Here is a 26,189-nt window from a genome sequence, read left to right on the forward strand (position 1 = left end):
ATCTCTCTATTGATTATTGCAGCAGATTAAACTAATGCTTCACCACCAGATTTTCTCTGTTTTCACACACGTGTCTATGGTTTCTGTTTTCTGCTGGTGCATAAGCACACAGGGAATGGATGAGAGGTGGCAGTTGTAACTGTAGTACTGATGAATGATGCGTTTGTTGATGCAATCTTTCCAACAGCCATTAACTCATATTGAAGAAATAAATCATGCTTCACACAACATGAGATTCACATTTATTGACAAAAAAAGGGAACATTTTTCAAAAGTTTTTCTTTCTACAGAAAAGAAATATTTTCACAGATATATTAAAAACTGTAAATGTCCTTCATGTAGTTGTGTGAGAGTCCCTGGGTAATCACACAGATAACACTGTTTCAGAGAGGAAACGTCCTCTCTCTCTCTCTCACACACACACACACACACACACACACACACAAACATAGATCATAGAAAGCTGCTGCAGTGTGAACCTGTGCCCCTGTTTACGCTGTTGTTCAGCGTGTGTGTTTAGACAATGCGTGTCCACGTGCTCTGCTCCTCAGGGTGCTCGCCCTCCGGGATGCTGCTTCAGAGGTGACCTAGTTCTCCTGATTGTCAGCAGAAGGCAGTTTCATCAGCTCGCTTTGTGCCGAGGCACTGAACTGTGCCCGGGACCCTGGGACGGGCCAATTGGACTTGTGTAATGAAGCTGATCACACACGTGCATACACACACACTCACTCACACACTGCTGTCATCAGGTCCAGGGCAACAGAATTTATAACGCCCATTTATTACGTTCTGCTTTATCAAAGAAATGCGATTCCTCCGTGTGCATTTCTGATGCTGCGCTGCCATTATGGTCCATTACAGGGAAGTGACAGAGATGGAGGGGAGGGTGTTGATAGATGTCGGGTGCGGGCCGGCTTTCATTACCCTGTCTATCGAGTGGAGTGTGTGAAACGCTTCCCACAAAATGGCCGCGGCGCACCAACATGGCTCCATCTGTGAGGAGCAAACGATTCACATCTGGCGATCGGTACAAAATATTAAATACATTCATCTGCTGCTCGACTGCGTTCGGAAAAAGCTTTGAGTAGCCTCACAACGAACAGTCCTACTGCAGAGAGTTATCCTTAAAGTGTGTATGAATGAGCCATATTTATACAACTTCTACTAACAGATGTAAAGAGATCCATTAAAAAAAATGCCAGCATACGAACAATTATGAACACAAACACTGCAAACTCCCACACCGAGTATGGGCAGCTTAACACATCATACTGTTACACTGAGTCTCGCTATCCTACACAATACTCACTGAATAAGAAGCAACAACGGTATTACATTCATATAAATAATAACAATAATAATAATAATAATAATAATAATAATCCCGGTACACCCCATGAGTCACTTTGCTCGTTTTCGCCTTCATTCGTGTGTTTTTTAAAAAAAAAAAAAAGACGAGAAGACCAGCTTCACTGTGTGTCCTTTACAACTCCCTTTAGAGGTACAGTCACTGTCCTTGAGGTCACAACACCAAATCTCGTGGTGTCCAAGAGAGTCTCTTTGAGCGCTGCTCTGTGCAGCTCAGGAAGTCCGAGGATTTTTTTAATTTTAATGCCCAGGAGATTGCAGGGTTTCACAGATAAAGGGATATCAGTTCCTCATTGAATGGCACAGGTGAAGAAGGGAGTTGACACCGACAAACCCCAGTCTTTGTTTACTTAAGTCATCAAAGCTGCAGAATCAATCTGGATCGATCTGGATCAACTGTCTGTTTCCAGGTTAGCTTCTGCTCCAGCAGCTTAAGTGCCCAGTGTCTTCTTTCATGCTGCTGTTTTCTCATTATTTTTGTTTCAAAAAAATGATCCAAGGGTTTTATGTTCAAATTTGTTTACACGAGGTTACGAGTAGCTCTAGATGTAAAGAGCATGTGTAAATAGGAAAACTTGCTGCTTAAGTCAGGATAGAAGAATAAAGAAATCAGCTTTTAAAAGCTGTGTTTCTCCTGATTTATGGTAAAGTAACACTGGTGGGTGAACAAAGAAATCAAGGCATGGAGCACCTCATGTATTACTTCATGGTCAACTATTTTTTTCTGACAAAAGTTGAGAAATCCAGAATTTCATAATAAGACTGAAAGTTGAATATCCAGGGTTATCTGTATGAACTGGCTGTATAAGTGACTGAGCAGTGGTAACACTGGAGACTGATGATGTAATAATAGCTTAATCACTGGAGATGCAGGCGGGCAAATATTTACAAATGAAATCTTGTATTCTGCTAACTTTTAGCATTAGACAATAAATTTTCTTCAAATATGCACATAAAACTCTTGTATCATGTTTGAGCTTTTTACAAAGCCCTGGTAAGTCATGATAGAAAAACACTTTTGTGGAGCAGATGCTGGCCTGACAGAGGGGGTGAGCTCTCTATAGCCAGAGGTGCTCTGCATCCCCATCTGCTCGCTCATGGTTGGATACGATTGCTTGAGAGAAAAGATGGCGAAGCAAACTGTCCAGCCGGTCGCTCTCCTCTTTTCTGTGCAGCAGGTTCTCTGTTGGAAGTGATGAGTCGCGTCGGCAGCTTTAGGCTCTCAGCGTAGCAACGCAGGAGAGAAATGATGTAGTGAAGGGAAAAGAAGAAGATGGAGAGAGGCAGGAAGAGAAAGACAGAGGGTAGTGTGTGTTCATGCGATCGCAGACAGTTTTTAGGCACTGCTCCAGGCAGATTCTCCATCTATCCGTTCCCGCTTCCTCCATCTGTCTCCCTCTCGCTTGTTGCTCACGGGATGAACAGGATATGAAGAAGTGATGGCTGTGTGGATTTGATTTTTCCATAGACCTTGATGCCTTTATGTTTAGTCTGAAACTGAGTTTTCGTTCAGTCCATCCATCACAGCCCCCTGCTGCCGCTGGGTCTCCTTTTGATGATCCACTCTCCTCCAGGATTGCTGTTGTACAAATCTAGAAGGTGTGTGTCTGGATCTAGGCAGTGCTCACCTGCAGAAATAACACACAAAAAGTGAACTTCAAGACATATCAATTAATTAATTTATGGATCAAACAATTATGGCAAGGATCATTACAAAAACGTTCATAATGATTTTGTTTTTCCTTTAACAATAAAAGAATATGAACTTTTCTATGGTTTCTACCCATTTTTCTGTCAGCTGATTATGAATGTGCTGACTATTAATCAATTCTAATCCTTGTACTTGTATTAAAGCATAAAGATTAGAGTTTTTCGACCACAAGAGTAGTTCAGATTACAAAAAGTTTCGGTTGTACTGTGTCAGCTCTCATGTGAGCGCGCAGACATGTGTGTAATAAGCATTTGTCTGCTCTGATAACTGCAGATGCACTGCTCGTGTCTCTTTGGCGCTTGTACACTTCATTACGTAAGACCTTGCTACACTCGTGGGCTCAGTGAGCAGAAAGACACGCAAATGTCAGTGCTGCACCGGTCGGAGAACACTTTCACTCACCGATATTCCCGCCCACTTCGTACAGGGCGCAGTCCGAATATGCCACAGAGCCGTTCCTGTTGAGAGACACGCACACGACACCATGCATCAGGGTCTGTTTTTGTTTTTAACTAATCACATGTATGAGCAGACAGATTCGTGCAACACAGCTGGATGCATTAAAAACATTTTTTTATATTGTGATATCATACCTCCGCATTTTGCCCTTTCCATTTTCAGGGCTTCTGAGGAACTGGCGGTAAAACTGGGCGAGAAGGTCGGAGGCTCTTGAATTTAAGTTAAGCTGATAATCCATCGTGCTGCTTTCCAGTTCTCCAACCTGGATTTTCACTGTACGATGTGGCTGCAGGACACAAAAAGAGCACAATTTATTCTTCCTGTTTCGTCATCATCTGGAATAACTTTGAATATCAAACACATCGATACTTATATAGTATAAAATCTCACAGTTATTGTATTTGAAATTGATTTCTCAGTAGCTAAACACTTATGCATTTCTTTATACAAAGGGAATTTAGGGAACTGCTAAAACAGTTCACTGTAGAAGTTCCCACAAACATGGTGCACTTGTTCATCCCAAACCGGCTTATGTCAGAAATCTGTCCGGCTCCACCACCAGCTGAAACCTACTGTGTTGTCTTAAAAACCAACTGAAAGTTTCTAATACTCTAATAAAATGGTCCTTTGGGCCTGGCATGCAGCGTCTCTAGTGAAACAAGCAGTACAGCGCTGTGACACCAGCTCACCTCTGAGTTTTTCTCCGGTTTTTCCCTGCTGTCCGTGTGAATCTTTCTCAGCAGGTTCTTGAAGCGACGATCGTATAACTGGTAACGCCGGTTACTGTTCTCGTTCAGCCTACGCACCTGGCTCATGAGGAAATTAGGGATCTGGAGAGAGGAGCAACATGACACAATGTTTGTGACGAGTACATTTCTCATGCCAAGAAATGTTCACACACTGTTTGGCAGGAAAAAAAACAAAAACACATTTCTATAGTGACCTTGTCAAACCAATTAAACTTGTGAAGTAAATACAGCAGGAGTTGGCAACCTATCCCTACAAAAATATCTGCGTGGAGCTTCAAAACACATTTGGGACTTATAAAGGGACGTAACACGTCTATTAGGTACAAATGAGCCCAAAAGGTGCAAATAATTAAACTATTTTACCACATGACTACTCTGCAGGGGGTGAAAATACAAAACACAATAATTTTCTTTAGAAGTTGAGGAAAAATAGCTACTGCTTAAAACTGACCAGCTAGAAAGTTACGTCGGCTCTGAGTCCTGCCTGTGTTTGTGCAATGATTTAAATTAAAATTAGCCCACAATGATAATGAATACAACACTTTAGAAGTGTACCAGCTGCAAAATCAGATTTTTGGTTGATTTGGACTCCAGTCCAGCAGCAGACCAAGCAGGCCAGTAGGCCAGCAGTAACATAAGCTTTGATGCACATTTTAGTTTGCAGAATACTAGTTTATTACTATACTATTAGCTTATTGGTGTATAGGCTGCATATTACTACATTTTGAGAATGTAAAGAATCACGTGCAACAACAATAAATCAAAAATGTAAATGTTTATGGAGATCGACAAAAGGAGTTGCATGTGGCTCAGGAGCTGCAGGTTCAGATCTCTGTCCTACCGTCCAGAGCAGGTCCTGGTAGCGGATGAGGAGCCTCATAACATCCGCCGCCTTCTCCGCCTGTCCTTTCTCTCCACCCTCAGTTAGTCTGCTTGGGACGGCCTTATGCAGGAACAGGTTGGGAGCCATGATGGTTGCGACGGCCCACAAGTTCATCCTGTTCTTCTTTTCCTTGGAGACCACCTTACTGAGGAACTCCAGCAGAGCCTAAAGCAAACACGGATGCAGATACAGGTTTCCTTTTGTTAAAGCTTGGAGCTTTAATGCACTGATCTATTGCTAAATGTCTTTCAAAAAGAAAAGAGAGCACTTAGATGCAGGACAAAATACGATGAAGTGAATGATTACAGTGAATGAATCATCTGCAACACCTCTGCTGAGAAGTATGCTAATGCACAGAAAGTTTCAGCTGTGACGCTGGAGTCAAAGTAATTAGTTCAGGTGGCTTTTAAGCTCCTGGTCGCTATAAATGGAGATGACTGCATACTTGTGTTTAGTGAAAATGAGTCATGGTTAATGCAAACGGTTATATAACAGAGCAGAGTGTTTAAAATGTGGAATAGGAGCAGAGCAATACAGTAATGTGTTATGAAACAGTGCTTTTGGTCAAGTGTCATCCTGGATACATTTGTGGAAAATCTAAGTAGAGTCTGTAGAGTGTGACATCAAACGTGGCAGAGCCTGTTGTTCACAAGTGCAGTTTTAACACGTGGGGTCATTAACAAATTCTGTAACATTCATGTAGTGTTTTACACTTTGAACTTGGCTCTGAAACTTGGAGATTTTCTTCATGTGCATGCGTATTCTGACCTTTTAAGTGAAAGGAACAATATAACACCTGAAACTTGATTAACATTAAAAGATTAATACAATGCAGAAGTTGGTTTAGGATCATCTTGATAAAATAAAATAAAATAAGGCTTTTCCCGAGAAAGAGAGAATCCTTAAATGTATTTACTGTTCAGTAGAGATGGGCAGTAACGGGTTACAAGTAACGCGTTACTGTAATCCGATTACTTTTATCAATTAACGAGTAAAGGAAGGGATTACTATTGCAAAAAAGGTAATTAGATTACTGTTACTTTCCCGTAAGCACGCTGCGTTACTGCGTTACTAAAAACGGGAGTTTTTTGCGAGTGTCTCATGACAATGACGTAAGCGAGTGCAACGTTTGTAGCAACAGCTGTGTGCAGATCAACAACGGATATTATAACGAATGCGGCAGAGAGTATGACGTGCAGCGTTTAAAGCGTGGAAGTACTGACCTTACTTTGAGTTTGATTCCGTAAAACGTGACAAAAACATTAGCCTCCGCTGCTCACTGCGTGGGACGAAAACTTCTTTTTACAGCGAAAAAAAAACCCCTAAACTTCCGCGCAAGCACCGACAGTACGCTGCCATGGGAATGTGAAACTCCCAGATCCTTCCACCGACCGCTACGACACACCTGCACCAGGGCAAACCTCCGCCTGCCCCACTCCTGCTATACAGGTGAAAATAGAGCAACAGGACCGCTGAGTCTTTGATTTTATTTCTTTTCTGCTGTGTTTTACGTGCATTTATTTGAAAGAGTGAGTGTAAACACAAAAAACGATTTTATTTTATATGCTGGAATAGTTAATGTAAATGTTAAACAAATTTCTTCCAGTCAGAGAATGTTGCATATAATTTAATGTTTGCTTCATGCATAAATTTAAAAGATTAAAACTAATAAAACTAGTTTCAAAAAGAGACTTTTTCATTTGATTACATTTTATATGATGGATTGTGCAGAAAAAATAGAATTGGGCTGAAAGATCTATTGCTTTATTACCTATTCAGATTGTAATTTTTTTTTAAAGTAACTAAGTACTTTTGAAAATAAGTAATCAGTAAAGTAACGGGATTACTTTTTTGGGGAAGATTGCTTTTTTCGAGTAACTTGACCAAGGGATAGCTCAGTAGGTAGAGTGGTGGCCCCATGATCGGAAGGTCGGGGGTTCATTCCCCTGAACAGCTACCCTGAGGTACCCCTGAGCAAGGTACCGTCCCTACACACTGCTCCCCGGGCGCCCAGTGGCTGCCCACTGCTTCACTGAGTGAATGGGTTAAATGCAGAGAGGAATTTCCCCACGGGGATCAATAAAGTACACTTTAACACTGCTGTTCAGCATTAATGAGGCAGATGTGAAGCTTTCACACATTCTGGCCTTTGAACTGAGTGCTAATAATAAGCTAGTGTTCTTCCTGATGTTCTTCCAAAGCACATCTTACATGAGCTCTGATCCAGAGGTTTAACTGGACTTGTTGGATATCAAGTTATCAGACAGCGTTCACTTACTAAGTATTCCTGAGCCCACGCACCGACTTTCAGGACAGACTTGTGTCTGGTTTTAATGCAGCACTGCATGAAGATTACAGCATTTTATTTTCCTTAAAGCAAGCCACTGAATCTCTAAATGCTTTGATGAAATTTTCTTTGAGAACATTTTCTGTTTAAAATATAGTACGAAATGATTAAATCATTGTTGCTGTTATTTTATTTACATGTTATGCAGCATTACAACTTTTTTGGAAATGTTGCTGCAAGTATTAAAAAATGTGACTAAAGCATTAAAAGTATGTGAGTCCTTTAGCACAAAACAATATACAGTTATTAATATTTATGCCGTCAAAAGAACTTTTCTCGTTTTTGAGTAAAGACAAAGTTTGACTTTGACTTAACATGTATCAAAATGATCTGTTTTAGCTGTGCTGCTAAACGAAATCATAACAAGTTAAAGTGAGTAAATATAGTAAATAAAAAGCACAAAGGTGGTATGTGAAAAGAAAAGTCATATTCCATTATCGAACAAGCCCACAATAAGGAGCTGCACGGATTGCTGCCAGAACAAAAAGGCTTTACTGCGTCTGAGAGCACGACTCACTGTTTGTGTCTGTGTTGTCTTGTCTTTACCTTTAGTGTGTTTCTGTTGGGCTCGGGCAGCAGCAGGATGAGCAGGTTCAGCATGTGGAGTTTCTGTTTCAGCTCTGTGATTTCTAAAAGAAGAAACAAGTAGGTAAGACACACACACAGGCACGGACACACACACACACACACACACACACACACACACACACACACATAATTCATTTCCTCTGTTTGACAAAGAATAATGGTATGTCTAAGGATTAATGACAGTGTGACAGGTGGCCATTAGGTTTGTTAGCTTATGTCTCTGCGGTCGCACATCATTCATCATCGCAGTGATCCTCCTCGCAAGCTACACACCAGCTAGAATCTATTAATATCAATCTGTATTTTTATTAAAGTGAAACTAATGTAAATGCACTGATCTACAGTACAGCTGTGTCACTGCACATGTATTTGTGGCAGTGCAGGGATACTTCTTAAAATGGTATCAACTTGTTCATCTTAATTTTAATTTTTCAGCCAGAGTAGGATAGATAAGTGTCACACGGCGCTGCTGTCGAGGTGAAGAGACTTAGATAATTATGATGTGAATCCTGCTGAGCTGTCTGCGAAAGTGGGCAGCAGATTAGTGCGAAGAGGAGGGGAAGAAGAGCTGATGCTCTGTACAGTAATTTGATACAACCTGGCAACAATGAATGAATGATCCAAAGTTATACTCGGGTACTTTAGCGGTGAAATGCTGATTGACTGTATGGCTGCACTGTAAATATAAAGCCCTGTCCTAAAAATGAAAACCTTTAAGGATTAATACAAACATCAGACACAGTTCTCGTCCAATCCAAATTACTTAATTATACAACAGTGTGCTACAACACGGTGCCACAAATATAACACAAATACAAAAGATGTTTTATCCAGGAAGAGCTGTCACTTAGTCTTGACTGACCCCTGACGGCGCTAAAGTTGTTGAGGTACTCCGCGGTGAGCAGAGGAGCGGGCAGCTCCCGGATGAACTTCTTGAGCAGTGCAGCGGCGTCGTTCGGACTCACTTCATCCCATCTGACATGCCGTGAGTAGAAGTTGGCCTCCAAGTTCTGCTGCAGCAGCTGCAGACACAAAAGATGGCGGTTTAAGAGCTACGTGACATAAATGTTGATTCAAACTATCGACCCGGCACAGATAATGTCGAGGATCAGTCATCGTTTAAAATTTTCAGCATAACTCAGCATTGACAATTTGAAAGCACATCGACCTGTATGCATTTAAAACCTTTATAGTAATAAATTATGTATTCATGATGATGGACCTCAGGACAAAGGTGTCAAAGGTGTTTCATGTACTTTCACACACTTCATCACAAGTGCATCTGTATATGTGCACATTTAACTGACAACAGTCTTTATTTGTGCCTTGTGTAAGGCTGCAAACATTTTTCTATTATTAGCTCTAATTGTGTTTGAAAAGTCATGCAGAAAATATGTAACAGGACCAACTGGATGACTAGACTTAAACTAAAATCTATTTATAGTTTCAATCAAATTAATTTTGTTAAACTTTCATAGAATAATGTTTGTTCTAATTTTGTTCATCTTAATCTGTGTTCCCCGTCTCTGTCTTCATGTTTCACTGTAAGTTACTCTTTTTGGTTAATTCCTGTTCTACTCTGAAGGTTTCTCATTTCTGTTTTTGTTCCTGTTCCTCCTTTATGACTGTCTGCCTCGCCCTCATTAGTTTCACCTGTTTAATCATTCCCACCTGTGCCTTGTTTCCAGTCATCAAGTATATATTCCTCTCTTCATCTTAGTCAGATGGTCTTTGTACATTTTGGACTCATGTGTTAGTATTTCAGTCTTCCTTAGCAGAAATCAAAACACCAAATGCCAGTGGATGCCGGTGGGTCACGCTGTGTAAGCATTAAATGCATTAATACATTTTAACTGTTTGATTTGCTGTCAAAACAATAAACTCAACAAATACCAATCCAGTTACATCTCTCTGTGTAATCGCTGTTATCAACCCCAGAATCTGTTCTAGCTGTTTTTCCTTCTTTAGAGCTAACTGGCACCCTCTAGTGGCTGCTTATATTTAATTGATTCACCGTCACCTGAGTGTGTAATTAAATACTTTATCGTGAGCGCTGCTTTACACCAGCAGCTGCAAAAGCAGTATCGATTTTGTCTCATTGGACCTTGTTTTTCTAAATGTCAGCTGTAGTTAAAGTCGGCAGAAGCCATTTGATTTTCCTCTCCATTGATCTGGAATTTCTGACATTTTACAGTGTCAATATTTTGGCTGGTTTGAAATGTATTTTTTTGCTTTAAACATCCAGTTATTTATTACAGTAATGAGGTGTGTAGACCCTGCTCTTGTACCTTGATTCTGGACTGAGATCCTGGGACACGCAGGATCCCCTCCGAATCGATTCCCTTTTTCTCCAGAAATGACAACAACTGCAGAGAGAGAGAGAGAAAGACGTCAGCAGAGTTGAGGATCGTTAGATAAGAATCTCTCGATCACCTCTGCTGGTTATACTCAGTAACTGCTGCTACAAACAGGGTGTGGTCAAAGTGTTTCAGATGCAGAGGACACGGGGCCTGTTTTCTGATTTTGATTCGAAGATGTTTGTGAAGTTTGTGTGATCAACAGATTTGAATCATAAACATCATATATAGAACACAATATGCACAAACAGTATGTATGTTGTTTAGGACACATGACACAGATATTTTTCAGAGTTCTTACTTCCTGCAGCAAGAGAGGAATCGAAGTGCTGGGCTTCAGTTTCTGATCGTTCTCCAGCAGCGTGGCCAGTGGGACTCCAAAGAGCGGGCTCTCTGTGAAAGACCAAAGAGTCAGTCATGTCTGCCCTCATATAAACATCTGGCCTGAACAGAATATGGGGCAAAGTCTCAATGTTTTGTGTGAGACGGGTCACTGCTTTTGCTATACTGTCGCTAACCCACATTTTTGAAGGTTATTTATGACTGATTGTTTCTAAAGAATATGTAACCACAATTTAGTCTAGTTTTTCGTGCTATTCTGTGTGGAGAATACGCATGTAAAAAAGATTTTGAATATACTCAACTCGTCAGTACACCGGACACGACCACTGTTAAACTAGTTAACTATCGGTTAAACAACAGGAATAGTTGGCGGAAGTGAAAAAGCTGTCAGGTTTATATAGATGGCAAAATCTAAACACACAACATACAGTTAAAATCCTTAATTTCTCTCCAGTGTGTTTATTTTTAAAGCTACTACCGTCACAGTATGCCTCAAACATTTCTATGTGTGCTTTTCCTGTAATGACCTGATGGTGAATGAAATCACACCTGGGTTTTTCCTCTTGCCAGTTTTGTGCCTTTTGACCTCCAGCTCTAGGAGGTCGCACAGCGCCGTCATGTCGATGAGAGCCAACTGACGCACCTTCTTCATGTCAGCGTGGGAGAGATCTTGAATACGAGTCACTCCTAGACGGCACTTGGGGCAGATGACCCGCTGGGGAGGCGATAGTGGAAGGAGAGGAAAAGCAGAAGGGGGCCAGAGTGCAGTTGAAAGTTAGAAAGTGGAGGTGAAGAGGGAGAGAATACAGAAAATGTACAAAGAGGGGGAAAAAAAGAATGAAAGAAAAGGAAAGTGAAAAAATAAAAAGAACAAGCATGACATGCAAATTAATTTCTGTAAATAATAGTAATTATAATGTACTTTACATACGTTTATCTCTATGTAGTGTGTTAGTACATGTAACCTCACTAATTAAAACCACTAATTCTGCCCTTTTTCAGAGCAAACTTATTCAGCCTGAAATAGAAAAATAAAGCTGCTGGACTCTGTGACACAACAACTCTCCTTTTGTTTCTGGCTAATTCCATCATTCCTTATCTCCTTAACCCTGTTATCTAAGCAACAGCAGAGCGCTGATTGTTGCAAATGGCTTATAATAACATGTGTGTGTGTGTGTTTGTGCGCATGTGGTTTTACATGAAAGTCTTAATCCAATCAGTGACTGAAACGTACACTGGTTTCTGTTAGTGTGGCCCTCACCCCTTGATTTTTTTCTTATATAGCTGTAATTACTGTTTTTTTTCTGATAACAGCCTGCCGGTTGGTGATGCTGTTGAATATTTGAGGTCTCAAGATGTTGTAAGACTTAAAAGCTTTCTGCAAAACATGCTGTAACATTTAGAAAAAATCTGTTCTTGTCATTTATCTTCATGAAGGTTTGAGTGAAACAAGCCGCTCATCAGCGCAGTGACAGTAAGTTCTTTTACAGCTAAGCTTAAATTGAATTAAACTGCCCACAAATCACGCTGTTACTAGCACTCTCTTATTCTTTTGAAATTTTTTCTGCCAATAGTTTTTCTTAACAAAAGAAATAAATGTACAAGTAGATATATTTTATCACCAGAACATTTATAAAGCAGAAAGCAACATATTTAAACCCCAGAAGTCTTCTGAAAGCTGCAGCTGTCCTAGAAAATGAGTGTGAGAGGTGAAAACTGTTTGGGTGCTTACGGGCAGGGTGCCGTCCTCCTTCCTGCGCTGGCTGTTATTCTGTGGCAGTTTGGCTTGTTTGATGAGGATGACGGCCTGTTCACAATAAGCCACATCAGTGATGAAGTATTCATCTTTGGGAGTACCTCGCTGATGCTCTGGGGTCACAGCTGAGCAGAAAACATTTCCATAAACAAACACCGGCCTATTAGTTCAATCAGGCAAGACTACTGTAGAAATGTCACAAAACTAACACAAAACAAACCTCCAAAAGAAAATGTGAATGTATAATATGAAGAAAAGAAAGATAAGGACAAAAATGTACAGGAAGCCCTGATATGAGGAAATGTTCTGTGAACAGACTTTGTGTCTTATCTGCTAAATCAGAGAAACAAATCATTGCATAAGCACATAAAAACAAGAATACTGACGTCACAACACCTTTAACTGTGCCAAAAGTTCATCTGTAAGACAAGTATGCTATTGTGCTAATCATGACTGTTCCTCGCTATCAGATGTCTGCATGTGTTCAATACTTTTGAAAAAATGAAAATGAGAAACAGGATTGTCAAGTTGGCAAAAAAAATACACACAGGCAGCATTAAGCAGAGGCCAGTGGTTATCCAGGGATTAATATGAACCAATGAGAAAACAGATGACGCAGCCGTGGCCTGAGCTACCTTCATCAGGCCCCCAGAAATCCGAAGCTCACCTGATTTCATCATCTACTGCAGTTAAACATGTGAGTCATTATCAAAATGACACAATGGTGATGGGAAATCCAAACAAAGGGTTGGTTTGAGTCAGGTACTCAAAGAAAGGTTTGATTAAATTATTTTACTGGAATGACTTCAGCCAGCGTTTTAGAATAGACTAAAGAGTGCCTCCACCACTTTGTTATTCCCTTTAGTAATTTTTTTAAGTAAGGTGAGCAGCTCTTACCTGATAAAGGTGACTTGGCTACCGATGCCATGCTGTTTTGGGCTGGGTCTTCACTATGCTGAGACTCGGACACGAGGGTCTGTAGAGGAAGATCACGGACATGTTAGTTTCCAAAATAAGTCACACTAATAAATATCAGTTTTATGTGTGTTCTCTACCCCTGGGAATGAAGTGTGTGTTTAACTGTGTCCACTAAGTGAAGGGACATGGTCTGTGCAGGGTGTTTCCTTTGATACAGCACTGATAAGGATCAGAAGAACAGTGTCTCTGTTCCCCTCTAAGGCTGTCTCTGAGGACAAAGCATGGCCTTTACATGTGATTTGCCTTCATTGTGACAGATCAGTTCTTCCATCAAACAAGACAGCATAATACGCTGGAACAATAGAAGACCCTGAATGTGTCACGACAGTTACCTGGGAACTGAGTCTCTTACATTTTACTGTATAATCTAACACATGAGAAACAGATATTCTGCACTTGCGTTAACCTTCACACAGTTTCTGCAGCAGTGCTGAAACCGGAAACCCGGGAAACCAGTTGATGTGCGTGTATCAAGAAAAGCTGCATGCAAATTACCTGCTTTCCTTTAATTAGTGGCCGATATTCTACGATGTAAAACAATCATTACCGCAAAATTTCCTTCTTCAGATACAGTCAAGGATTCAGTATTTGAGCATCCTGACCTGTGAGCTGAATATGTCGCGAACGTCACGCGGTGGCGGTTTGTTCCGTTTGCGGAGCGTGTAGGTCTCTACTCGACGCTTAACGGCTTCAGCCTGCGTCTTGGTCAGAGTGGACAGCAGGGCAGTTTTGTCTACTGTCTCAGTGTCCTCACTGATGAGGGTTGACAAGCCAGCATCGGCCAACCACTGCTCCTCCTGCTCTCCTTCTGAAACACATAAATATAACAGTGGGATGTAAAAACACCAACAATGACATGATGTGGATAAAATGCATTTAAACATGCAGAATGACTCAACCCTATTAACTCTGAAGCAGTTTTGTGTATTTCAAATAATACTAAATTACTACAACTAACTATGTAGCTTTACTAGAACGCTATTTGGTAATATTTGCTTAAAAATGTAAAGTAACATGTAAATTGGGTACCAGGAAACCAATCCAATAGATTAAAAAAAAACTTTAATGAAACTTCTCTTTATATCCATAATTCTAAATAGGGAACATATTACAAGGCCAACAGTTCACTCAGTTGGCTGCAGTCTAAGTGATCTATAATAACTAAACTTGAAGTATAAACAACTGTAGGTGGTCCAAAGGCTTTAAAATGATAACTTAGGCTGAGTGTGAAGTTTAAAACAATTGCTCTTCAACACTTAATACAGCAGTTAGTGAATGTTCAGCCATAAGAAACATAAAACTGAACACACACTCACTCACTATTCATTAGTAGCAAAATTAAAAGAGCACCCCTGTTACAACGTGACATGAAAAGGATCCACTGAATTAACACAATCAGATCATCTGAATGGGCATAACAAAAAAGCACTCCTATTAGAAGTCAGTATTCATGAATGGCTATTTGGCTCCTGCATATAAAACAGTCTCTGCCACAGACTGTTTGATGGTGTTGTCATGGTGACGAGCGCTACTTTGCTGCATGAGAGAAACCTGATATGTTGCCATGGCTAATGCATCATTTCATGGAGACTCTTCACTAGCAGCTGCTTTAAGCACTAAATGTTTATAATGCTATCACATAAACTAAAGAGAGTGTCTTTTTCAGCTCTTTCTTTACATTACTCCTCAATCAGTGCAGGATCTGCAGTATTTACCTTCGGAGTGTTTCGAATCTCTCCTGCTGCAGTCGTCTGCGTAGCCACTCCCCTGTTGGATATTCTCAACCTCACTCCAGAACGAGTCCAGGCAGAGTTTATCAGGGCGCTGCTCCTGATCCTGAGAGGGCGGCGTGTCCGTGTGTTCGCTGTGAGAGAGTTCAGCGGCTGCCTGGTCCTGCGGGCTGGCCCAAGGCTCCACGCTCATCTCGGTGGGGCTGGGATCTCTGGTGCAGACATACACACACGTAAAGAAATCACACGCATGCATGCAAACAAATGGATAGAAACACAAAGGCACATACAAACGCAGGATGAATGGCAAAGACTGGGGTGGTGCAGGGAGGGTGAATCCTCCGGAAGAGCCCAGAGAGATGGAGAGACAAAAGGAGTGGGATGGAGGGAGGGCAGGAGTGTGGAGAGAGACGGCGCAAATGGACACAAAGGGGGGTCTCTATTGTTCTTGTGAAATGTGGCCCGGAGGCAAAGTACCCCACAAATCCACTAGATGTCACTGTAACAATGTGAAATCTGTTTTCCTCAGGGTTACGCCCTTCTGTGAATGTCACATACTAACAATGGAAGACAAAATATGCAGCTCTATAATGAATAAATCTGATTGGAGTCTCCTTTCTGTACACGTGAAAAGCAGCCTGTATTTCCTGCACAGAACTGAAAAACAAGGGTTTCTGCTCTGTGCCATAAATAGGACACACTCCGCTGGCAGATGCACTTGCACCCTCCAGTATTAAATGTGACCCAGCGATCTCAGACACAGGAAGTAGCCTGACTGAACATCAATGATTCACTCCATTGGTGTGCAGCCTGGTCACATTCTCCAAGTCACCAAATGTTAAAACTCATACCAAAGCATGCTGGGGAATTTCTGTGGAATGCCTGGTGGCTTATCATTAAGTGATATTTATCAGAAAATACTCGTCATACTTTCAGCTGTAATTCTGGTGAGCTTATCGAAATGTTCCTCACAGATGCCCACATCAGCCACCAGTCAACAAAAGCAAGATCTGGTTAGTTTTGTTCCATATTGTGCTGTAGTGTTCCTAACCAGTTTCAGAGGAGGCGGGGCACGGGTGGTGGTGGCAGAGGTGTGAGTTTCAACAGATTTTCAATGATCGGTTCTTTTCTTGCAAAGTAACAGCACGGAGAAACAGAGACACAAATGTTTATATAAGTTTGTTCTTCACTGATATTGCACTTTGTACTCCAAGATCCATCACCATTAAACATGAATACATCAGTTACCAGATTATTAAAACAGATTATTATTAACAATAGAAGTGGTTCTACTGAATTAAAATAAAAATGATTTTTTGTAATTGTCAAATTGTATTAAGTAACAGCTCCACAGAGATTTGTGAACCAAATGGCCTCTTGCCATTTGTTTTCTGATCTCGAAACTAGTGAGGCTACATTCCAACACACATACAGTACACTAGGATACAGACTAGCTGACAGTACCTACCCTAATCCAATGAATTTCAATGGAAAATCTCAAATATTTCAGCAATTTTAGGAACATTTCCCAACAATGTTTCTTCCCAAAATATATCACAACCGTGAAGAATCCAGATCATGAATTATTTACAACAGACATTAAATTAATTGTGAAAAATGATGCATAAATCCACCTTCACAGATTGATAGTAAATGGTAAAATGGCCTGTATTTGTATAGCCCTTTTCTTAGTCCCTATGGACCCCAAAGCGCTTTACACATTCAGTCATCCACCCATTCACACACACATTCACATACTGGTGATGGCAGCTACATTGTAGCCACAGCTGCCCTGGGGCGCACTGACAGAGGCGAGGCTGCCGGACACTGGTGCCACCGGGCCCTCTGACCACCACCAGTAGGCAACGGGTGAAGTGTGTTGCCCAAGGACAACGACCGAGACTGTCGGAGCCGGGGCTCAAACCGGCAACCTTCCGATAACAAGACGAACTACTAACTCTTGAGCAACGATCGCCCCTAACCCAACAGTTTTATAGTTGTAGTGATCCTGGCAACAAGCCTTCAATAATGCGTTTGTCTGCTGATAACGATCAGAAAACAATGGAAAATACCACAAGGCATGCCAGAGACCAACTGTTTTATGCAGTTTGCAAGTGCTTGAGAAGCAGATGTCTGGCATATGTGTTAACTTTGACAGTTACATATTCCCGTCTCCTCTGATGACTAATTTTCAGTTGTTCGAGAGTTAGATAATACACACCATCTTGGTAACACCTACCTCTACCAGCTCCACTCAAATTTAAATGAATAAATTGATAATTAAAGATACTTTATAGAAGCTGATCAAAACTCTCCAGCCAATAGGAGTATGAATGATGGTTTGACCATAAAGCGAATAATGATACATCCATGAAATAAATAATCAGTGATGTCATAAAGGCTATTGTTCACACAAAAGCTGCTTCATTATATTACTCACATGCAGCTATGAAAACCATCACATACAAACCTGGCAGTTCATATGTGACCCAGGTGAAACTCATTTATATTTCACAAATGACTGTCTGTAAGCTGTGACACAGTTAGCACATGTGATAAATGTTGGGATAAAAATCTAAAGAGAGTCACCCTTTTAAAACTCTTCTGTAAGTACAGACTTCTCAACAAAAAGTAAATCTACCGTAACCTCACAGAACTTTTTGTTCTTTTTACCGCAGAACCTGTCATTTGCACCACTTCTCTTCAAGAACAGAAAGCACTCCAAACCTTCACCAAAGCTCTTGTGAGCCAGCTCCGTCTCTAACTCTCACACACCTACCTGGCTTTCATCTTGTGAAAGGATATCTTCACGCGCTTGCCCTTCCATTGAGTCTGTGGACGGAGCCTTAAGCGGCTCGGTGTGGAGCGTGAAAAATGCGTACTGGGCATGCTGGACATGAGCCTGTTCACCACTACCTCCGCTCTACCTCCCATATCCACACTGCTAAAGAAATCCAGGAATTAGAGTCTTGCACAAAATCTAGCTTTATCCAGTCCCGGTTGATGAACACTGTGTGAGAGCGAAGCAAATCTGTCCGCAGCTCTAGTTTCTTGTAAGGTGACAGGAAGTGTCTTTAGTGTGGCTCAAGGCTGTGTGGCATGTTTCACTCCCTCTTGCAGGAATGCAAGAGGGAGTGACGACTTCCGTGACCATCTAGACATCACTCATACCTGTCCCCTCCCATGTTACTCTTATACGCCTGACTGCCATCTTCTTCCCTGCTGGTTCAAACTGACATCTATGACCTGTCACATTTCAAAACCTGGCTTAAAATGCTTACCCTGAAACACAAAACAGTCATTGTTTTAGGACAGTAGTAGTCTAAGTGGACAGAAACAATGAACCCTTGAGCAAAAGCTTACTTGTTTTATGTTGTATCACATGTTTATAGCACTTCAGACACTTTACTGACCTTTGAGCATAAGCCTGACAACATTTGTTAAGCTCATTAATCAAGGATTCTTAGATGGCCAGATGAAGCACTTTAATCCCCTCTTCATATTAATGTATGTGACCAGAAATAATTAAATCAAATGTTTCTAATGATGAGTTTTTCCCCTTTTTTTAAAAAAAAAAAACAACCCCCAGCTGTAAAGTGCTGACAAATTGCACAAACGTGCGGTCAGACAGTAAATGATGCAGTAGGTTGCATCAAATCATACCTTATATGTAGAAGAAAGACGCATTCGTTCAACTGCATACTTGGGCATGAGTAAACATGAGAAAAAGAATGACTGTAACGTGACCAGAGGATATGATGTGTGTGCTGTATGTGCGCACAACAGAGTACGAGGAACATAAAGTGAAAGTTTCTCAAGTTTCTCAAGTGCAACAGGTCTGTCAACATTGCCTGTGAGTATGTAACCCCCAAAGGCCTCACTCAATCAGTGACTCATCCTCGCTCTCTCAATACTCTATTGTCATGCTGATGTCCTACATATCAGCTGGGGACATAAATACACAAACACCTGGTAAATGACGGGGAAGGGGCCTAAAACATTTTATATTGTCTACTGATAGATTATATATTTGTTTGTTTTAATAAAAGCTTGAAGAAATATCCTCATACATTAAAGTTGCCATGCCTGCTGTGTTCTGAATTTGTGCAAAGACTCATACAAACTGAAAATACTGCAGGACTCAAGCTAAAAATACCTCTAACTCCCCTCAGATGAGGGATTATAAAGAGGAATAAAGCTAGCTTTGAATTTTTCTCCCACGCTGACTCAAGAACCAGGAGGAAAAGAATCATTGTTTAATTTTAAATCAGGTAATAATACTCCTCAGCTTGCCAGCAAGCCACGTAGCTTGGCCACAAAACAAAGAACATGCTTCATACTAATGCTAAAAAAGGAATACTGAAAATGTCATGCAGCTGTAATTGTTCTTTGTTGAATAGACCTCCTATTAAGACAGAGTATCAACAGGAAGCCATCCACTCTGAGAGAAGAATGGACAAAACGTGACCCTGTTGTCTACCTTCATGCTCAGCACGGTGGGAAACACAAAGTAACCCCAACAACAACTCTGGTGAAGGAATACTGCAATCCACTGAAAAAGAGGTCTGTGTAGTAACACAGTGTTTCTTCCTTATAGCTGAATTCTACTGAAAGCCTCTTAGAGTACAGAGAATGCAACAATTAGCTCACACAGCCTTGAGCAAATGCTTTTTTTCCTAAGTCATCCCAGCATGTAAGATCTGTGACATGGAAAATCACAAACGCATGTAGCAGATCTATAAAGCACCGAAATCTTACAAAAAAGCGCACCACAATAGAGATTCACCTACCACCAAGGTGCACAGAGAAGAGCATAAAGAAACAAAATTTTATTTATTATTTGTCCAAATAATAAATATGAATCCATCAATAAAGTTATATGTTTTAACTTCTTCAAAAAGGGAAAAATACAGAAAAGCAAAACAAAATTTTCAATCAAAGACACACAAACAAAAGTGACACCACATTTCAGCTGGCTTAGAGTTGAGCCGCAAGCCTCAGCGGACCCCGACAGCCTAATCCTACCTGGCCTTGTATCGTCCAATAACCCTGCCAGAGAACAGCAGCAGTGCCGCCGCCGAGCCGCTTCTCCCCCATGGCATCCTGCTGTTGTCCCCCGAAACTGCTGCAAGCTGTAGGAAACAGCAGCTGCCTGCCCCTGGCAAGCTGTTTCCTTGTAATCTCCTCAATGCACAAACACATTAGAACAAGGACAGTCTGACTGTGCTGGCAGGAACGTCACTACTTCGCATCCTGAGGCAGGAAAGGAGGTCGCCATGGGGGGCTCGGCAAGGCTAGAAGCTGACTGGTTGAATAGCTGACGGGGCTGGGACAGACAGAGGAGAGATACCATATGAATGGTTTTTAGGGACGGCGCTCGAGCTGGTGGGCTGAACAAATGGATGGAGCACAGAAAGTAACATGTTTGTCTTAATGGCCCTATGGCTGGAATTAAGTTTTGGATTAACTTGTGCTGGAGATACATCATTTACTGGAACAAAGAAAAATGTGAAACATCCTTTATAATATTCACTTACTGATTTACTTAAACCCAAGCATAGGAATCTGCAAAACTGTTTCTTTAACTTGACCTTTAGCCCTGAGCACGAAAAACAATTAGAGACACAGATGCTCGTCATTTAATGGTGTCTTCTGAGAAATGTAGAGACGGCTATGACATAACGTGAGACTCCTATATGCTTCAGTTATGTTAAACATAGAAGAATCTTCCAGAAAACTAACTTCCTGCATGTCTAACTAACATGCAAGTCTTTGGACTTGCAATTGTTATGCTGTGAGTGGACAGTGCTAACCACTACATCACTGTCCCATCCATCAACATTTAGCCTACATAAAAGTGAGGTGTGGTGTAAAAATAATGAAATAGGTGCTCATTTAGATTTTTGTAAAAAGAAAAAAAGAGTATCATAACTAACATGATGAAAAAAACCTCTATGTTTGTAAATCTTATTCGAGTTCCTGTACAAGAATGTTCACCCACTGAACAGCTTCCGTGTCTACTCCAATAAACATGTCAAGTCACGGCAGTCACTCAACACACGGCGTCCTCCTGTTGACAGTTTACCTGGCGGGTCTGATACACGTTCTGTGTTACTGGCATCTCAGCGCTTGGCAGTGGTCCCAGTGACTCTCAAAACTCAGTTTGTGTTTAACAAGACAAAAACAAATTGAAGGCTGCAGGGACACCTCTTCAGATTCTAGCTTTCTCATCCGCTCTGTGCTGACACTAACACACTCCTTATTTTTCTTTGTTTATTTTAATACGCCAACCTGAAGTCTCTGAGGTCCCTCTTTCTGTATTTGATTTCCTAAACTATTTAAATTCAATTCAATAACAATATAACACTAAATCACAACAACAGTCATCTCAAGGCGCTTTATATTGTAAGGCAATAATAAAATTATGTAGACACTAAATTGCAAGTTAGAATCAGGCTGTCTTCTTTGACTTTGACTGCTGACTGTCTTTCCTCTGAACTCAAGCCCCTTTCACACCTTATCTGCCAATCCTCCTTGGCTCAGAGATACGCCAGGGAAAAAAGGAGAGTAGAGAACGTGATGGCGTGTCTTCATGTGACCCCGCAGATGGCATGTGACAGCCAGCTCAGCCTCATGCCCTGCTCTCTTCTACTCTTGGCAAACAGACCACTGAGCCTTTGTGGAGCGGAGGGAAAGGGAGGAGTAAGACAGGGAAGTGAAGGAGAAAACAGGTGGGGAAGAAAAACATTCAAAGATAAAAGATGACAGATAAGGATAAAATGTGGTTATAGAGCCACAAAGCCTCACAGTTTCCACAGATTTGTGTTTCTGGACAAAAGTTTTCTTTTGTTTTCATATCCTGAACACAAATTTTCATCAGACTGGTCTCATCGATTAATATACAAGGGAAGAATTTGGACCATTTAAGAAGAATTTTCCCATTAAAATACATCAGTTTCAAAGTCCTGCTCAGTTTCTCTTAACGGAAACTGTCTCGCTAAGAGATTCTAAAAAATGTAAACTAAAATAGCCATGCAGCTCAGACTGAGGCAGACTCATCCACACCTCCAGATCCAAGCAAATGATGACACAGTGCGAGTGGCAACAGCTCATATTCACACACAGTCAAAAACCTGGCCGTGTATCAGATGCATGCTCACTTATTTACTGACACAGAAGCTCACAGAAACAAAGCGATGTGGTGAACTGCATCATCAAATAACCATGCAGCCCATGCTAGCATGTTTTTATTAGAGCAACCATAACCAGTACAATTCCACAGAAAGCAATGAGGCAAACATTTAGTGAACATGTACAAAACACTTTCTTGGATGGGGAAAAAAATGAGTCATGCACATGCTTTTTTCACTGTATACATACAGACGGGCAGAATTGAGCTGCAGCAATCGAATTCCACACTAGCTCGGCACACTAAGTCATCGGGGCCGTGTGGTTGACCTTCTGAAAGCACAGACGGGAAGTGAGTTGGGGAAAAGCTTTCATTATCTGCTCATATGAACATAGCGATGCATCACTCAGCGTCCCTGGGTGAAGCTCTGAGACTGAACCAAATGTAAAAACCTTAAAAGTCCGACTAAAACTGTACAGAGGCTCATGCACTACTTTGCTGTTCTATTTTGCTTCTTATGACATGATTGAACTCAAAGTAGGTTACCTGAAACAGTTCTGCTTCAGTTAATTAGTAGAGCATTTCCAATTTGGCTCATTGAGGTTTTAGAAAGATTTATTTTAGGCAAGCTGGGCTTACATGGACTAACTATGGCGAGTTCTGCTGTGTTTACAACTTCAAGAGACTATGCTTGGCATGAAAGACGCACAAGCCCGGTTGGTTCATAAGAAATAATAATCACCTTAAGGCTTATGATAACAGCTTGCATTCTTAGAAAAGATTCCTTCTTTCACCACCCTACACAGAAGATCAGGCTCAAGGTATTTCATTGTTGACTTTCAGTTCTACTTCATAAATTGGCAGTGAAAGGGCAACAAAGCATACAATGATATTGTTTTCCTGAAATCCTACACTTACACGATCATAACCGCAATAAATGATCAGGAACATGATCTGCAGCATGTAACCAGATCTCTCCTGACCAGGTTAAAAAAGAAAAACAATTTCAGTGACTGCATTTCTTTCACTGAGCATTTTCACAAACACACACTGTCATCTCTGGTGCTGGCAAAGGGCAACGACTGAAGCGATGAGATGTCACAGATTAAGTCTTAATATTTAACAAGTCTTTGACATCATTATATTCTCTCTATTGAAAACAGACAGGCTGCCAGAACATAGATGTGTTCGCTGAGCAGAGCAGGGCTTAGGCTAATGGCAATGAAAGCTAGAATACGTTCTCCTCTGCCATATGGAGCTAAAGTGGATTACAAGACAGAGGTATTTTGCACTGACTCTTACCCTTACCCTTTGGACCTGGAAGCAAACACAGACTGGCCAAGCTTTTACAGGTATTATCTCTTACCAGTGCAGCAAAAATTGTTCCTGTTTACAGAGAACATTCACAGTGGCCACATCTTTTTATCCATGTGAATAGCAATCATAAAACCCAGGATATTAAAGGGTCTACCACTACAGTACACAAAACTGTAGACACATGCCAGTCTAAAGCAATGGATTGAAAGAGATTTTTTTCTTAACTTGAAAACCAACAGCAAAAAGCATTAATCCTGTTTTATTTTGGTTTGTTAAATTTGATATATTTCACTGTACTGATTTCAATTTAGTTTCTACATACTTGTTTTAACATATTGTGTTCCACTTTACTGAGCTGTATTCTACTTATTTAAGGTATTTTGTGATAGGGAATGCTTAACATAATTGCTAACTGCTACAACAAGGGAATTCACGCAACAGGTAATTAACCAACTATGTCCTTTTTTTGAAGGGGGATAGACTACGTACCCCGCCCCCCAAAAAAGAACTCGTTAGGCTTGTTATTAAATGGCCTCTCACTACAAACATTTACAATGCAGCTGCATTAAGTACAGCCGAAGTAATACTGTGTAAAGCCATGAAAACACTGATCCACCCTTAATAATTAAATTAACACTGAAATCAATATTTAAAATGTAAACAAGTAACTTTTTAAAAAATTGTTTTTGCTGGAACTGCTCATGTTGTTGTGGTTTGTTGTGTCCTAAAGTAATGTAATGCTGTTTTAACTAAAATCCAGGAAGACTAGGACAGGTTTATGGGACTACTAATCGGGCTCATAATAAATAAACAAATACCACTGAAGCACCAAGGATGTGTTTGAGGTGATTTGGAAAGTGTCTACATAGTTTATCTATAACTGAACACAGGACCTGCAGTTTTTAGATGAAGCCTAAAATATCCTCCTCAGCACATATCAATATATTCCAATATCAGATTTTATAAACTGTCTAAAGAGAGTATAGGCTTAAAACATGAACAAATACATACTGCTACCATAATATGCAGCGATTAAAATTAGGGGAATCAACGCTTTGTATAGGCTCAGGCTCTCAGCTGCACGTGAGGCGGAAAACGCCCATAGTAACAGGTTCAGAGACCCTAGCAACCAGAAACCTTTATAAGCGAATGCAATAGAAAAACTGCACAAAGCTCTAGAAATATTTTCAATAAAGACAGCCTTTTTGTGTAGGATAAGACTTGTGTTTTAACCAGAAAAAAAATATCACCGTGCTTGCCAAACTAGAAAAAAGGGGGGTAGGTGGCTAAGTGGAAACAAAGCGTCGCGTCCAACAAATAAAACCGGTTTCCTTACCTGTGAAAATGCAGTCGACGCCCCCGGTGTCCGAAGGCTCGACCGAGCGTGGAAAGAATGTGTTTCCATGTAGTCCAGCAGCAGCAGCGAGTCTTTCTGTGAGTGATAATGACAACAAGCAGATGGGACGGGATGAGATGAGCGAGGCTACACTCTCCTCCGCTTTCAGTCCACGTTATCCTTCTCACCTTGCGGCTGACGTCACTCCGCCGGGCTCATCAGCAGCAACCACATGACGTGCAGTTGTACCTCAATCTGCTCCTCTGGCGCTTTTTAGCTTAAACCTCAAAACCTAGCGTTAACATCAAAAACACCAGGGAAAGGTGCAGTTTTTTGCAGTTTCTCTGTAAAAGGATGATAATAATAATAATTATTTTTTAAGTGAAATGTTAGCATGAATATCAAGATAAACAAGTTAAGGGAAGAACATTTATACATATAACCATTTGCGTACTTGACATACATATAAAATATAAATTTATATTAAGTAAACAAATATTTTCTTTAATGATTGCTCACACGTGAGGAAACTTCAAGATTTTATATCGCTTAATAGACAAATAGGCTAATTTGATAAGAGCCAAAATAATCAGCAACACCGAGAACCGTGATAATAAAACAATGTTTATTTTTCCTATTTGTTTTAATTACTACAGCAATGAATGTTAGATTTCAGAGCTTTTCCCATCTTTTTATTTAACTCTCTCCAAATAATGAAGCTTATCAGATAAAGGATATATATGTTTTTATGTAAAGTAACCTTTTGCTCTTTCATCCCCTTTATTCATGTGGATTCTTACAATAGTGTAGTGTTTCTTTGTAAAACTGTATCATATTATAAAATAAATATATTGTTTCTGTCACCTTGGTTCAACTTTTAATAAGCTCTGGAGGGGAGATTCTGCTGGTATCCGCCCAAATGACCTTAGCTATTAAAAAGAATATAGGGCTTTTATAGCTAAGGCACCATTTGTCTAAGCTTTTATGATGCAGAAGTACATTTGAAGAGCAGCCTAACCTCTAATAGCTTATTATTAGTCTCTAGGGTAAAAAGCAACCCATAAAGATGACTATACTGGCCCCTCTGACTATGAAAAGTTGTGTGACTATATGCAAACTCTGCATAGATAAAGTATATC

At 40.6% G+C, this 26,189-nt stretch overlaps 1 protein-coding gene across 8 annotated transcripts; it reads right to left on the bottom strand.

Moving 5' to 3' along the window:
* Positions 1-230: 230 nt before the first annotated feature.
* Positions 231-25,234, bottom strand: arhgap40 (Rho GTPase activating protein 40). Of its 8 annotated transcripts, none has more exons than XM_084929462.1 (18): positions 25,051-25,142; positions 22,649-22,729; positions 21,785-21,943; positions 20,294-20,594; positions 15,254-15,480; positions 14,141-14,346; positions 13,458-13,536; positions 12,537-12,685; positions 11,354-11,519; positions 10,764-10,855; positions 10,394-10,471; positions 8,968-9,127; positions 8,064-8,146; positions 5,129-5,335; positions 4,228-4,368; positions 3,673-3,824; positions 3,482-3,537; positions 231-2,996 (listed from the first exon to the last, which is right to left on the bottom strand). In XM_084929462.1, exons 4-18 carry the CDS (start codon positions 20,368-20,370, stop codon positions 2,890-2,892), a joined length of 1,980 nt encoding a protein of 659 aa, XP_084785588.1. In that variant the 5' UTR covers positions 20,371-20,594; positions 21,785-21,943; positions 22,649-22,729; positions 25,051-25,142; the 3' UTR covers positions 231-2,889. The 8 variants fall into 8 exon arrangements, with proteins under 8 accessions (XP_084785588.1, XP_084785589.1, XP_084785592.1 ...); XM_084929463.1 differs by having other exon boundaries at positions 22,649-22,726; positions 25,051-25,119; XM_084929466.1 differs by lacking the exon at positions 20,294-20,594.
* Positions 25,235-26,189: the final 955 nt, after the last annotated feature.

This window comes from Perissodus microlepis, chromosome 5, assembly GCF_051167445.1.
Source record: "Perissodus microlepis isolate ML-2025 ecotype Zambia chromosome 5, ASM5116744v1, whole genome shotgun sequence".
Classification (NCBI taxonomy): domain Eukaryota; kingdom Metazoa; phylum Chordata; class Actinopteri; order Cichliformes; family Cichlidae; genus Perissodus; species Perissodus microlepis.

Bases quoted from the DNA above. Each gene is read 5' to 3' on its own strand.
- arhgap40 (XM_084929461.1), bottom strand. From the start codon at position 18,202: ATGGGAGGTAGAGCGGAGGTAGTGGTGAACAGGCTCATGTCCAGCATG. The intron at 12,686-13,457 runs GTAAGAGCTGCT...TTTTCTGCTCAG, and splicing joins AGCCAAGTCACCTTTATCAG to CTGTGACCCCAGAGCATCAG. The intron at 3,825-4,227 runs GTGAGCTGGTGT...TGTGTCCTGCAG, and splicing joins AACCGGAGAAAAACTCAGAG to CCACATCGTACAGTGAAAAT.